The sequence below is a fragment of the Lepidochelys olivacea genome, assembly GCF_965140295.1.
Source record: "Lepidochelys olivacea isolate rLepOli2 genome assembly, chromosome: 2".
Classification (NCBI taxonomy): Eukaryota; Metazoa; Chordata; order Testudines; family Cheloniidae; genus Lepidochelys; species Lepidochelys olivacea.
In genome coordinates, this window is record NC_140412.1 from 117,099,606 (window position 1) to 117,115,035 (window position 15,430).

A 15,430-nucleotide genomic window follows, 5' to 3' on the forward strand; every position below is an offset into this window, starting at 1 on the left:
GGCCTAAAATAATACTATTATATTTATTACCTTTTTGCCAGGCAGAGAGGGTGTTATTTGTGAAGCCACAAATTAATTTTCTAATGAGGGAACACAAAACCATTACGCTTCATCCCTCTGCTATTGTAACAGTAGCTGCTTCAGCTACTTTGACAGGTCTCTGGTGTTCCTAGTACAATTAGTGCTGCTGCTGGTGCTGCTCTGGTAGTGTTATGGGCTAGCTCTATAGAATACTGTATTTAGTTATTAATTTGGCATACTGTATGGTGTTTTATCTGGTGCAAATAACAAAAATGTATTATTACTTATTTGTACTGCAGTAGTATGTAAAAGCCCAAGCAGGGATTTCGGCCCATTCTACTAGCCACTGTACACACATGCAAAAAAGACAGTCTCTGAAAAAGTTAAGATACAAGTAGAATTAAACGTGAAAAAGTTTATTGAAAATAGTATCACACTGATAGTCTCAAATTGCTTTAAACTACCACAGTTGGAGACCTTTTCCTTTTGTTGTTTATTAAATGTCACCCACATTTTTATATATATAGCTACCGGATATGCCAGGGGTGGGCAAAATACAGCCCACAGGCCACATCCAGCCCCTCAGACCTTTTAATCCGGCCCTTGAGCTCCTGCCAGGCAGTAGGGTTGGGGGCTTGCCCCGCTCTGCACGGCTCCCAGAAGCAGTGGCATGTCCCCCCTCTGCTCCTATGTGTAGGGGCAGCCAGGGGGCTCCGAATGCTGCCCCCGCCACAAGCGCTGGCTCTTCAGCTCCCATTGGCTGGGAACCGCGGCCAATGGGAGCTGCAGGAGCGGCACCTGCAGTCAGGGCAGCACGCAGAGCTGCCTGGCCATGCCTCCATGTTAGAGCCGGAGAGGGGATATGCCGCTGCTTCCAGGAGCTGCTTGAGGTAAGCACTGCCCAGAGACTGCACCCCATCCTCCTCCCATGCCCCAACCCCCTTCCCCTGCCCAGAGCCCCCTCCCGCACCTGAACCCCTCATTTCTGGCCCCACCCTGGAACTCACACCCTCAGCCCAGAGCCCATACCCCTCCCACACCCCAACCCTCTGCCTCAGCCTGGAGCCCCCTCCTGCATCCTGAACTCCTCATCCCTGGCCCCACCCCAGAACCTGCACTTCCAGCCGGAGCCCTCACCCTCTCCCACACCCCATCCCCCAATTTCGTTAGCCTTCATGGCCCACCATCAGTTTCCATACCCAGAAGTGGCCCACAGGCCAAAAAGTTTGCCCACCCCTGAGATATGCTTTCTGTTTTGCTAGACCATGCATCTACTTGTTTGTCACTATGAGTGTTTCTGGAAAAATACTTCACATTGCATGAAAGCACTGATTATAATCAAAAAAGAGATAATGTTAACACGACATTTTGAGATTCCATACTTAATTCTCTCACACTGTAAAATTCCCTGTTCAGTACTCCTCATCAAATTTACTTAGTTTACAAGTTAATTGACTGTTATTCTTTCTGCATAAGGTGTTATCGTATGGTAGAGTTGGGATTATTGGCTATTTTCTGTGCATTTTGACCATTGTTGTCTGTGAGGATCACAGAGCGAAAAGGGGGTGATATGCAGACTGTAGCTCTCCCAAGAAACTCGTAGCTCACCTAAGAGGGTGTGCTTCATTCCTTTAGCAACTCAGGCAATGATATGGTATTGTAAAAAGGGGAAATTAGGACTTATTATAAAGGGATGTACGTAAAAACCCTGTGAACCTCATATAGACAAGTAACCATATATCTTATATCCATTTTCATTCACTTTTTGTCTGCATGGTGAATGAACAGAAAATTTGTTTGAAAAAATATCGAAATATGGATTTTGAAAATAGCTGGTATTCAACCTTCTAAGCTGTCTTTCTAGTAAGCGAACAAAGAAAGGGACAATCAGCAGAAAAATGGAAGCAAACAAATTCATTAAAGAAAAGAGAGGAGTAAAAGGATAGGGGAGCTCAGTGCCATAGAGTCACAATAGTGGGGGTGTTTACTCTCCATTGCTCTGCTAAATCCTACATGGTGACACTAATTACCATCGCACCATTGAGAGCTGCTCGCCGAATGTACAGACCATGGACCATGCAACGCAGGAGACCTAGATTCTGTTCCTGGCTTTGCCATTGGCCTGCTGGGTGATTCACTTTGCCTCTCTGTGCCTCAGTTTCCCTCTGTGTAAAATAAGGATAATGATACTGACCTCCATTGTAAAGCTCTTTGAGACCTACTGATGACAAGTGCTTTATAAGAGGTAAGTATTCTTATGTTTGTTTATTGTTGAAAGACAATACATAAAGAACCTATCAGCTGATTTATCTACACTTCCTCTTACCGAGGCAGGAAAAGCAGACATATTTCTGAGTACTTCTCCAAATATCTTCCTGAAGCAGCACTCCTTCCTAAATAAGAGAAAATTCACCCAGTTGAGGGCTGTTTGTGAGTGGCACATCCTTGGCACTATAGCACAAACCCAGTCAGCATGTTACACAGTATTAATTATTTTAGTTTCCTGACCTTCAGAAAGATGTATCAAAGTGCGAGGCTCAGAAGCTTTACACTTGTTTCCCTGAATCACCCTATCAAAAATGTGATGAGCAGCCTTCTATCCCATTTCATATCTGATGAAAATTGTCCCATTTTTTCCCTTAAAAAAACTACTCTTACCTTAATGTAAAATCATATGTATTTCCTTACAAGACTCCAGACTACTGCAACAGAGGCTATTTAGTAAACAGCACACTAGAAAAAACCCTATATGTACTTTAAAAAAAAAAAAAAACTCTGGCAGTGCCTGATAAAGGTCCATTTGTAATGCATAGGCGCAAGAAGGCAGAGTTAACGTTGGTGGGGGGAACTATACGCTGAATTTCCTCATTTTGGTACAGTTTTCGATGGCCCTGTTTAAATTTCAAGCTGCACCCAGGTGTTGTAGAGAAAAACCCTCTTGCCCTCGATGGGTCTGTGTCCGCTCCACGGAGCGGGTGAGGGACGATCCCCGCCGCCTGCAGGGAGTGAACTAGTCTGGGGTGGGAAAGCCTCGCCAGGAAGAGCAGCTGTTGTCAGCAGCCCCGGTTCCTGCCGGCGGCCGGGCTACAGGGCCTTGGGAGAGGCGTCACCTCCCGGCCAGCGCGGGACGGGGTTGGCCCGGCGGCGGGCCGCTGCTGTGGCACGGGGAGGACCAGGTGCTGGGGCCAGAAGCCGCAGCGCAGAACCAAGGGCCGCCGCGGCGGGATGCAGCGAGGCCGCGGCCTACGCAATCGTGCCCAGCTTAGCCACTGGGGCGCTGCCACCGTCACAACCGTGGGGGCGTGTACTCTCCGCCGCATCGAACAGGGTCGCCACGGTCGCAGCGCGAGTCACTCCCACCCTAACGAACTTCAAGCCCGAGAGCGGTGGCCCGGGTTTAAGTTCTGAGGCCAAAGTTCGGCGCAGCCCAGTGACGTTATACCGAGGCGTTGGGAAGGAGGCGGAAGCTACGAACCAAAGGGGGCTGCAGAGAACTACGTAAAACCGCCGGGACGCCTCAGCGCGGCGCGCTCGCGCTGAGCCCTCTGTCCGCGGCGCGCGCATGTGGTAGCTCGGTGGCCGCCGCCCGGGTGCGGCCGGAGCTGGAAGTGCGGCAACATGAGCAGCGGCCCCGGCGCCCCGGGGAAAGCTGCGGGATCCCCGCTCCCCGCCGGCCGGAAACGGGACTCGGGCAGGGCGCCGGCCCACCCCATTATCAAGGGTAAGGAGGGGGCCCGGCCCCGCCCGCACTGAGACCTGCCGCTCCAACGGTCCGAGCCCCGCCCCCGGCCCAGCCCAGGGCGGAGCCGCCGCGCTCAGCCCCTGCTTTCTGCCCCGCCCGGGCCCGCTGCGCGCCGCGCAACGGCCGCTGGGTGAGCGCGAGGGGCGGTGCCCGAGTGCCCCCGGCCACCCGCCGAGTAGCGCCTCGGACGCTGGCGGCGGGAGAGTCGCTCCCTCCCCTGGCGCCCAGTTCGCCGCTGGAGCTCGCGGCACGAGGTGGCGAGAGGCTGAGCGCTCAGCAAGATCGAGGGGGGGGTTGGAGGTGTGCGGCTAAAGAGCAGTACAGGAGGGGCGAGGGGCACGAATTTAACAGCGCTGTATATACTCAAGTGTCAAGCCAGAAAGCCAGTGCTAATCGCCTGGTGTTAGGCAGAGCTTCCCTTATGGACAAGTCATTGCCTGACTTCTCAGTACAGCGTGTCTTGTACCTTCCTCTGGATTACCTCATACTTGATTGGTGGCCATCTAGTCCTGTAGCCTGCCTCTGACAGCAGTGTAATCGGGGACGACAGTTTTTATTTTATTTTTTTATAACCTTTGTTTTCTACCTCTTCCTCCTGGTGTCACTCTCCATTTCTGAGGTTGTCCTAGCAAGGATAGCATTGTTAATCACTGGCTGGCAGTGCTTTTCATTTCCTTTGTATCTTCTGCAGCTCAAATGCTACCAATTCATAGACCTGCTTCTTGCATAGTAGCAAAACCGCTCTGATGGATGGTCTGATCTGTGTCTGCTCTCACCTTCATGCCTTTCCTTGTATTGCTTTCACCACCTGAAATGACATCCTGTTTCTGTGTAGTAAAGCCAACGTTTTCAGATTTAGGAGTCTAACTTTAAAGCCCTTAATAGTTGTCCTGATCTTCAGAGAAGCCGGACACTCACATTTGCTTTGAGTAAGTCAATGGGAATCTTGGGAGCTCTACAAATTGGAAAATTGAGCCACTTATTTAGACCCCTAACTTTAAGCACCCATATCTTCAAAATGTTTGACTTAGGGATCCTTGCTCCTCTTGTTTAAATTTCTCCTTGGAAGCCACTTATTTTGTCTTCCTCTACCATGCTGTCCACTATTCTGATTTTTGTTCTGCTTCAATTTCTATTTAAAAAATCTGAACTTACATGAGTTGTCCAGTGATACTATTCAGCATTTTACCATACACTCTATTTGTTGCAAACTTTGTCCATCTTTTCCATTTTCTCAAACTTGAAATAAACTACTTATCTGTGGCAGGTAGGAAGTTTTTGTAGGTGAGTTCCATCAACTGCTGAATGTAAGCTTACATTTAAAAATATATATATATATTTTAGGTATTATAGTTGTGAAGAAAACTTTCCAGACTAGTTCTAAACTGATCTAGTACTGTCTTCTAGAGTTGCGGATGTGCTTTCACTGATGTTTACAGCTTTCCCAAATTGTGGCCGAGTGGAAACTGACAAGAATCAAGTTAGTTTCACTCTGCTCTGCTTCTTGTCCCTTATTAGGAGCAGCAAAGGCAAATGCTGCAGCTGTCCTTTGAGGATGAGGCCTCCAATAGTGAGTGATAGGTGGGGGAATGGAACCCCTGCATGCACCCTCATAGGAGCCAAGGAAGCTCTGGGATGGCAGAATATTCTTTTTTTGTGGCATTTGTTTTAAGATGGTGGGTTTGTTGAATTAGCCAGGAAGGCTATCTGATACTATCATAGCATTAGTTGAAATCTTGTATTATCTTGCTTGTCCTTTGGATAATGGGTTTTTTTTACTTTTCCTCCTTTTGAAATACTCTATGCTTCACTGTGTTGTTTTTTCCTAGGATGGATTGTGTCTTTAGAAAATTAAAACTTTGGATTTCATTACTCTTCTAGACATTGGAGAAATTCATTCCCGACTGCTGGATCACAGGCCAGTTATTCAAGGAGAAATACGTTACTTTATTAAGGAATTTGAAGTAAGTATTTGTTTTAAAAGAGAAGATCTAGTATAATTATGAAACTTCATTTAACATGTTTTTATATTACTTGTGGTCTGTTTTATTTTTATACATACTGAGATTTGAAACCGTTTTAGCGCCTTCTTAGAGAATCTTGTTTAACATGCATTTCCTGCCCAGAATAGATGTATACTACTACTTCGAGTGATGTCCCTATGGGTGCATCACTTTTAGGTACGGCAGCACCCCTTGCACCTGGTATCAGCGATCTTCATCAGCAGTGCCTGTCGAACTGCACATGCACATCTTCCTGCTTTCGCACTGTGAGCAGGACGTACATAGAGAGCTGTGTGGTCCAGCTGCCCCCAGTTGCTTCTCTACCGCCTTTGGCCTGGGGTAGAATCCACAGCCGAGCCCAATTTTCCTGTTCCCTCAGTAAATAGTGCCTTAGCTGTTAGTTGTAGCATAGGTAGTATTTTCTTCTCGTTTTCCTTTCTTCTCTCTTAAAAAGAAAATGTTTTTATATGTTTGTTTTGTTTGTTTTTTAACTTTACCTTTACAATTATTTCATAGCTTAGTTTTTTCTTTCCCCTGCTTTGTGTCCTTCCAGACCGAGAAGCTATTTTCCCCTCACCCTTATGCTCAGATCCCCTGGGTTTAAGAGGTGCATCCCTTGTGGGCCACCTTGCTGGTAATGGATGGCTACTCGGAGTGTATTCACTGTCTGGGATAAGGACACGTCCCACAAAAGTGTTCCCACTGCCACAGCCTGACAGCCAGAGCCAGAAAAGACCGGGACATTGGGTTAAAATTTCTCCTCATGAGGAAATCATTATGACCTGCGTTGGACCTGAGCCTGGACTCTCCTCCTGTGAGGCCCTCATGCTCTGCCAGGTTATCTGCCAATCCTCATTCCTTGCATCCCTTGAACAGAAAGTCCTTCCTTTCTCACTAGGACTAAAAGAAACGGACTCCCTCCTCAAACTTTGAGGCACAGCCCGTCAGAACATAATTCCCTGCAAGGTCAGTAGCCTCAGCATCAGGAGGACAGGAGACATAGCTCCAAGACCCGTCCAAGTACCACCGGTAGTGATACGAAGAAATTGTCCAAAGACCATTACTGGGCAGACCTACAGTTTCAGCCCTGTTTCTCAGCTCTGGCCGACTTCAGTAGCTGTGGCACTGCCAAAACTGCCGGCACTGGCGTCCTTTTTGACACCGGCCAATTCCTCAGCACCGGCCACATTGGTGCCGACCAAGTCTCTTGTTCCATCTACTGTATTTGTTGCTATATAAAGAACAAAATAACTTAATTTTCCAGACACCTGCAAATGTAAAAGTGTATTAGAGGGTATTATAGGTGAAGTACAAATATTTTATTTATTTGGAAATGTACACTGGCACTTATCACCAATGCATCTTGGTCACTTATATCAATACAAGCAATCAATTAAAAATGAACAAAATATAATAACTGCTTGTTTACAAACACACCCTTTCACTGTTATTACAAAGGTTTCTCAAAAGCTTTGGCTGGAGTAAAGAGCAGTAATCTAGTTTAATGTTACAAAGTCACTGATGTGGATGAATCATCAGAGGAATGGTTACAGTCTCCTGGTTGGCTGTAGATGGAAAGGCTCTGTATTGCAGCAAATATCTGAGATTTCAGGAGAGCAGTGGATCCATACTGACTCTGAATGCTGTAAATGAAGAACTTTTTTTAAGATCCAGAAAGTGTGAAACATGATAGTACTGTATATATTTGCTAATCTGAATGTCCTGGGAGACATCTGAAACTTTTGGATAACTGGGTATTCAGATAAATAGAAGTACTACACTGGACCCTCGCTAGAACGCGCATCTATATAGCACAAATTCGCATATAACGTGGTCGTGGCCATGGATCCCAAATTTAATTACTTTAATTGGAATTCATTTTAATGCGGTCCCTGCGTTAAAGTAGTAGTGCACATAGATCCCAAATCCCGCGTTCTAGTGAGGGTCCAGTGTATTTTGAGCTGGGTTCTAGCTGTAGGCTGGGAGGCAGTAAACTGCTGGGAGTGGCAGCCTGAAAAATCACTTGGGCTTTGCTTTACCCTCAGTGATGACTGCAACATCAGTGACATCCCCACTGCACTTTTTACTCGGAAGGGCCATGACCCAGGCTGCAAGGCTCTGTGATGGAAGAGGAACACTGACTGAAGATGCAGCTGTGGATACAGCTGGTTACAGGGGCTGTGCTTTGAACTACACACAATTTTTTGTCATGGAACCACTTTGTAAGTGGCTACATTGTTATACTGGTGTAGCATGAATTACACATCATGTTTTCTTTAAACGGAAGGATATGTATATCTGTCCTTAAGAATGTATTGCTTGTGATTGATAGTGATACATGGAGGACACGTGGATTCGGATAACTAGGCTTTTCGGATAAAGGGAATTCAGGTAACTGGGAGTGTAGTGTAGCTGTTTAAAAAATGTGATTAGTTCTTCTTTCTCTTCCGTCATTCCCCCCCAAAAAAAAGTTTTGAGAGAGTTGGTGAGTGAATCAGTGAGTTTTCCTTGATAGTTTGTGCTCACAACTCTCAAACTTAAAGCAATCAAATATTATTTGGCAGATAAAGGGCTATTCTCTTAATGTGTGTGTCAAGGTTTCTTCCCCACTCTGAACTCTAGGGTAAAGATGTGGGGACCTGCATGAAAACCTCCTAAGCTTACTTTTACCAGCTTAGGTTAAAACTTCCCCAAGGTACAAACTATTTTACCCTTTGCCCTTGGACTTCCACTGCCACTACCAAATGTTTATCTGCATTTATTGGGAAAACGTTGTTTGGAAACATCTTTCCCCCCCCCCAAAAAAAATCCTCCCAACCCTTGCACCTCACTTCCTGGGGAAGGTTTGGTAAAAATTCTCACCAATTTGCATAGGTGACCACAGACCCAAACCCTTGGATCTTAGAACAATGAAAAAAGCATTCAGTTCTTGAAAAGAAACATTTTAATAGAAGAAACAGTAAAAAGAATCACCTCTGTAAAATCAGGATGGTAAATACCTTACAGGGTAATTAGATTCAAAACATAGAGAATCTCTCTAGGCAAAACCTTAAGTTACAAAAAAACACGCAGACAGGAATATTCATTCTATTCAGCACAACTTAATTTCTCAGCCATTTAAAGAAATCGTAATCTAACGCATATCTAGCTAGATTACTTACTAAATTCTAAGACTCCATTCCTGTTCTGTCCCCGGCAAAAGCATCACACAGACAGATACAGACCCTCTGTTTTTCTCCCTCCTCCCAGCTTTTGAAAGTATCTTGTCTCCTCATTGGTCCTTTTGGTCAGGTGCCAGCGAGGTTATCCTATCTTCTTAACCCTTTACAGGTGAAAGGATTTTTCCTCTGGCCAGGAGGGATTTTAAAGGTGTTTACCCTTCCCTTAATATTTGACAGTGTGTATCTGCTTATGTGCTGATTACATCCACCTAGTTATTCATTTGGTGTAATGACTATTTAAAAATATCTTTGCACTGGAGTGTGCTATAGTTAACCTATGCATAACCCGTCATGCTGTTGTCTTACTGGATCTAAAGCTAAGCAGGGTCTGACTGGGCCATTAGTTCAATGGGAGAGACATCAGTGAATGTATTGCTAGATAAGATGCAGTATACAACAACCTTAATTCATAGCATAATTTTATAGGGATCATTATGAGAAATGAGGTGTTGAGCCTTAAAAATAACATGAGCATTTGTGGATATAAGTGCTACAGGATCTTTCAATATTGATGAAGGTGTTAGCCCAAGTATCCTGGCGGAAGTCCAACCTGGTTAACTGCTTCTGTACACATACTAAACTTACCCTGCAGTTTTTCAAAGAGTACAGTATTCTTTACTTCCAATCATATTCTGTTGTATAGGTGCTGATGGTTGTTTTTAAACAGCTACTAGTTTCATTGGTGGGTGACATTATCTTGGTTATACTAAGACTTATTTTGCAAATGGATCTTTGTGGGAGGACCTCTGCATCTGTTGGGGCTATGTGCCTGTGTGGAGCCCTGTTGGCATCAGTGGAGCTCTCCATGAGTGCAGGGGTCTCTCTGTATGGAGCAGTTTGCAGGTTCAGTGCATGAATATATTTATGAATCTTTCATCATGAAGGATTCCTGACTTGCTTTACAGATGTATTGTGTGTGGAAACTGGAACAGAGCCTGCCTGAATTATGACATTCTAACCACGGCTTTTAGTCATAATTTGACTGGCCATCAAATTTATCTGCATTTAAGAGAAGAAAAATTGTTGAAGTAGTTTAGTTATTAATGTTCTATGATGGAAATTTACTTTCTATGGGTTGTTATATTTAAAAACAAATCCAGATTCAATGTATTGTATGTATATTTATTTATTTGCTTTATGGATGTCCACAATATGATTAACTTCTTGCAGAATATTCAGTTGTTGATCTTTTATATTTTACAAAAGGTAAGAGAACAGTTAAAGAATGATGAATTGTATCCAGATGACTAAGAACAAGGTTGATATATTGGTGAAAAAGAAAATTTTAGACAAGCTCAGTTTTGAATGAGTGAAAAATAATTGCCACAAGATGGCAGCAAAATTTAAGAAAAGTAAATAGTATTCTGTATTTCTAAAAGATTAATTCTAAGAATTGTTTTCACATACATTTACATTTTGAGGGAAAAGAGTGTGGCATTGAAAGCTTAAGATCAACATCTGATTAGGCTGATATAATATGCAGACTTTCTTTAATAATTTTGCTCAATTTTTCTTTTTACAAACATTGTTTAATATAATAATGAGGTTGTCAAGCTGTCTAGAGTAGCTCACAAGCGTAAGTGCCACCCTCAGGGGAGACTGTCAAGGATTAGGGCACAAACCCCAAACTTGTTGTGTATGTTCTATTAGATTTCTCCAACCAGTGTGGAGAAGTGTGACAAGTTCTCTAACAAGTGTGAACTCATGCACTATAACAGCCTTAACATGGAGTCACAGACAGTCCCCTTTGGCAGTCCAGTCTATCTTGCCACCCACGCAAGCCCACCTTTGTGATAGATGGTCAAAGATCCCAACAATATTAAGGTTACTTCCAGTCCCAAAGGACCAGTCACTTGCCCCAGGTCAACTGAACTTCAGATCTCAAATCAAAGACAAATTTTGTAGTCAACCCTATAATATTAATTAAAGATGTATTGAAAAAGAAATACAAGTTATTTTACTCCTGGGGTAACTCTGTGCCAAAAAAATTAAAAATTCTGTGCACGATATTTTAAAATTCTGCAAATTTTATTGGTCAAAATAACACTACGTAATAATGCCAGTTTCAGTTATTTTGGTAATTTATTTCAGAATATCTGTCAGCAAGTATGTTTGTAATAATACAGAGACACACACACAAATTCCACCAGGAGTGGAGAATTAAAACAAACCCCTGTGACAACTCAGTTCCTGTTTCTCTACCCCTTGCCCCTCTGAGCCCAGTCAGGGGACCAGACACCCACACCCCCTTCTCCCCAGAGCCCAGCCTTGGGGCCCCCCCCAACCCAGATACCTGCGCGCACACACCTAGAGCCCAGCTGCAGGGCTTCCCCTTGCCCAGATACCTGCATCACTCCCCCCCCGCAGAGCCCAGGGATCCAGAGGCAGAAACAGCCTGAAACTTGGTCCCAGGCTTGTGTGGAGTTTGCTGCGCACCACCATCTCCTTCCCTCAGGGTGTACGGAACTGCAGCTGCCAGGAACCCTCTAGCTCTCTCCCCTGGCAGTGTCTTCTATGTTTGAGCTGGGCTCTGCCAGGTCCAGCCGCTGTTAGTGGTGGCCAGCAGCACTGCAGCCCGTTTCCATGGGGGAAAGGAAATTCTGTGCGCACAACATTTTCTGCAAAATTCTGCATTGTGCAGTGGTGCAGAATTCCTGCAGGAGTATTATTTAAACAGTCGAAGCAGGTAAACATACACACAAATGAGATACAGTCTTAGGTTCTAAAGGGCAACAGTAGCTGCTATAATATGCAAGCTCTGTATGTCATTTAGGGCTAAGCCAAGCCAAGCAGCTTGGGGATCTCTTTCTTATATTTAAAAATATTACCCTCTCCAAATTCTTAGCAGTACAGGGATGAAAAATTATCTCCTTCCCATAGACCTCAAACTGATGTGACTAGGGTTTATGCACATCTCCACTTCCTGGGGCGTGAGGGGCGGCAAATCGGTCTTTTTTTTTTTCTTTTTTTTTTTTGTCCACTGATGTTCCACAATATCTTTTCTGATGTCTATTGGCCTTCTTTTGTTGGGGAGGAGATGATACCTCTTGTGATAAACAAGTATTTCACACTTGGTAATGCTTCTCCCCTGACTGTGTGGTTTTACAGTTTTTGCAAACTTTTATAGTTACAAAGCAAACATGGAAATATTACCTTATAACATAGGATACAGATATTATAAGTAAGATTAATATATGCAGCTTCCTACAAGCATTTCATAAAGTCTAAACATGTTCTTATAACTCTAATATCTATTTTAGAATACTAAAACAAATGCGAGGCAGATTGGTTTCCAGCTATGCCTTTGTCAATGTTCAGTGAAGCTGAGGGACCTTGGCATGAGCTGGCACCTGGTCTGCCAGCATCACAGAGGTGGTATGCCCTTTAACTTTTATACTCTTAAATTCTAATAGAAAAAGTAGCTATAAATCTAAACACGCAGGATGCAGATCTGATGGGAAAAACAAGGTGCCATTTTTTAGTTACATTTTAAGTGGATTTAATTTGTCTCCATGCTAGTTTGACCAGATAAATCTAGAAATTTATATCCATTTTTCCTGCCAGGAGAAGCCCACTTTGCTCCATACACACATTTTAAAATTGCTTTTCACCAAAGTTTACTAATAACTGTTGTATCTAATACATAAATGTCCTGTGTAGCTCGTCAGAGGATTTATCACTTCAATTTAAGTTAGGGATTACAAGGATAGGGTGGACTTTCCAGCCTTAGGGTTTGGTCAGAAGCAGAGTAAATTAACATAGCTGTCAGATTACATCTAAGGTTTAATTATGCTAATTTCAAGTATCCTTAAATTCTTGCTGGAAGGCTGATTTTTCCATCACTCTTATCCTTCTAGTAAGAACCACCCTTTCTTTTATCAAAGCAAAGGATAGTTTACATTTTCACTTTTACTTAAAGCAGAAAGGCTTGGACGTAGGCTATATCTACACAAGCTCTTTTGTTGGTATAAGTTATGTCGCTCAGGTGTAAAAAATCCACACCCCTGCGTGACTTAAGTTTTGCCAGCATAAGCACCGGTGTGGACCGTGTTATATCAGTAGGAGATGCTTTTCCGCTGACACAGCTACTGCTGCTCATTGAGGTAGTTTAAGTATGTCAACGGGAGAGCTCTCTCTCTCATCAGAATAGAGCGGCTGCGTGAATGAGTTTACAACTGCGCAGCTGCATTGCTACAGCTGTGCCGCTGTAAATTCACTAGTGTAAACATGGCCTTAGTTTAGAGTTTCTCCTCAAAAGCTGACTCTTATCTCTAGTTTTGTGGAGTGGTCTAGTGCTTCAGGTGTGAGGGGTGTTTTCTTTAAGTGATAAACTAGTATACATTAAATAGTGACCTTTGGTGAGAACACTAACATCCCTCACTGATAAGAGCTTTATATTTGGAGGGATTGTAATCTATTGAATATTGGACTAAGGATTAGGAAATCTGGTTTCTATTCTGTTCTACACAGAGATGGAATACAAGCTGTCAGGAACAGTATCCCTGATGATGCCACAGCACAACTGGTTGCTGAGCTCTGTGATTTTATCCTCAAGCACAATTACTTCAAATTTGGTGACAATTCCAGACCAGTGGCACTGTTATGGGCACCTGCATGGCCCCACAATATGCCAACATTTTATGGCTGACCTGGAACAGCAATCGTCTACTCACGCCCCTTCTCTACCTATGCTGCACTGATGACATCTTCATCATCTGGACCTATGGGAAGGAAACCCTGGAAGAATTCCACCAAGATTTCAACAGCTTCCACCCCACCATCAACCTCAGCCTGGATCAGTCTACATGGGAGGTCCACTTCCTAGACACCACAGTGCAAATAAGTGATGGTCACGTTAACACCATCCTATACTGAAAACCCACCGACCGCTATGCCTACCTTCATGCCTCCAGCTTCCATCCCAGACACACCACATGATCCATTGTCTACAGCCAAGTGCTGAGGTACACCCGCATTTGCTCCAATCCCTCAGACAGACCAACACCTACAAGATCTTCACCAAGCATTCTCAAAACTACGATACTCACATGAGGAAATAAGGAAACAGATCAACAGAGCCAGACGTGTACCCAGAAACCTCCTGCTGTGAGACAAGCCCAAGAAAGAAACCAACAGAACTCCACTGGCCATCACATACAGTCCTCAGCTAAAACCTCTCCAACGCATCATCAGTGATCTACAACCCATCCTGGACAATGATCACTCACTTTCACAGGCCTTGGGAGGCAGGCCAGTCCTTGCCCACAGACAACCCGCCAACCTGAAGCATATTTTCATCAACAATGACAAACCGCACCATAGTAACTCAGGAACCAATCGATGCAACAAACCTCAATGCCAACCCTGCCCACGTATGTACACAAGCGACACCATCACAGGACCTAATCAGATCAGCCACACCATCACCGGTTCATTCACCTGCATGTCCACCAATGTAATATACGCCATCATGTGCCAGCAATGCCCCTCTGCTATGTGCATCGGCCAAACTGGACAGTCCCTATGTAAAAGGATAAATGGACACAAATCAGATATTAGGAATGGCAATATACAAAAACGTGTAGGAGAACACTTCAATCTCCCAATTTAAATCAATAGCAGATTTAAAGGTAGCCATCCTGCAGCAAAAAAACTTCAGGACCAGACTTCAAAGAGAAACTGCTGAGCTTCAGTTCATTTGCAAATTTGACACCATCAGCTCAGGATTAAACAAAGACTGTGAATGGCTAGCCAACCACAAAAGCAGTTTCTCCTCTCTTGGTGTTCACACCTCAACTGCAGGAAGAGGGCCTCATCCTCCCTGATTGAGCTAACCTTGTTATCCCTAGCCTGCTTCTTGCTTGCATATTTATACCTGCCTCTGGAAATTTCCACTACATGCACCTGACAAAGTGGGTATTCACCCACGAAAGCTTATGCTCCAATACAAAAGCTTATGCGTCCAATACGTTAGTCTATAAGGTGCCACAGGACTCTTTGCTGGTTTCTATTTGTGACTCTTAAAGCAAGTCATGTAACTTGTCTGCATTTCTGCTTCCCCATCTTTAAAATGGGAGTAATGATGCTTGACCACAGTTATGAAGTATTATGTAAGAGTATTATTAGTTACTGTATTATATGTTATTGTATAGGCTGGTGATTGGCAAATTACAATACAGGAATGGTTACTTGCAGCTCTACCTGCCAAAATGTAAAGACCAACCTAGAACAAAATCCAGGATAACTTTATGTATTTTTGATTTCTTGGGATAGTCCTGTGTTGCAGATCGAGCGTAATTAAAAAGAGCAAAATGCCATTGGAAACACAAGGTGATAGGATGCTTTGTTTCTGGAAGCTTTATTTTAAAAAGCCTAAGCAGTAGAGCCTAGACAGCTCCCATGGTAAAATGCCACTAGCACTGGGTTTGCTGATCAGCAGTGAG

The 15,430-nt window shown here is 44.0% G+C and overlaps 1 protein-coding gene across 1 annotated transcript in view; it reads left to right on the forward strand.

Moving 5' to 3' along the window:
- Nucleotides 1–3,032: 3,032 nt before the first annotated feature.
- Nucleotides 3,033–15,430, forward strand: part of BLOC1S5 (biogenesis of lysosomal organelles complex 1 subunit 5) — a 33,350-nt gene continuing 20,952 nt past the window's right edge. The window contains exons 1-2 of the mRNA XM_084618146.1: nt 3,033–3,742; nt 5,645–5,727. Of these exons, the coding sequence (XP_084474272.1) occupies nt 3,640–3,742; nt 5,645–5,727 (186 nt within the window). The 5' untranslated portion in view covers nt 3,033–3,639. The remainder of the gene's footprint in view (nt 3,743–5,644; nt 5,728–15,430) is intronic.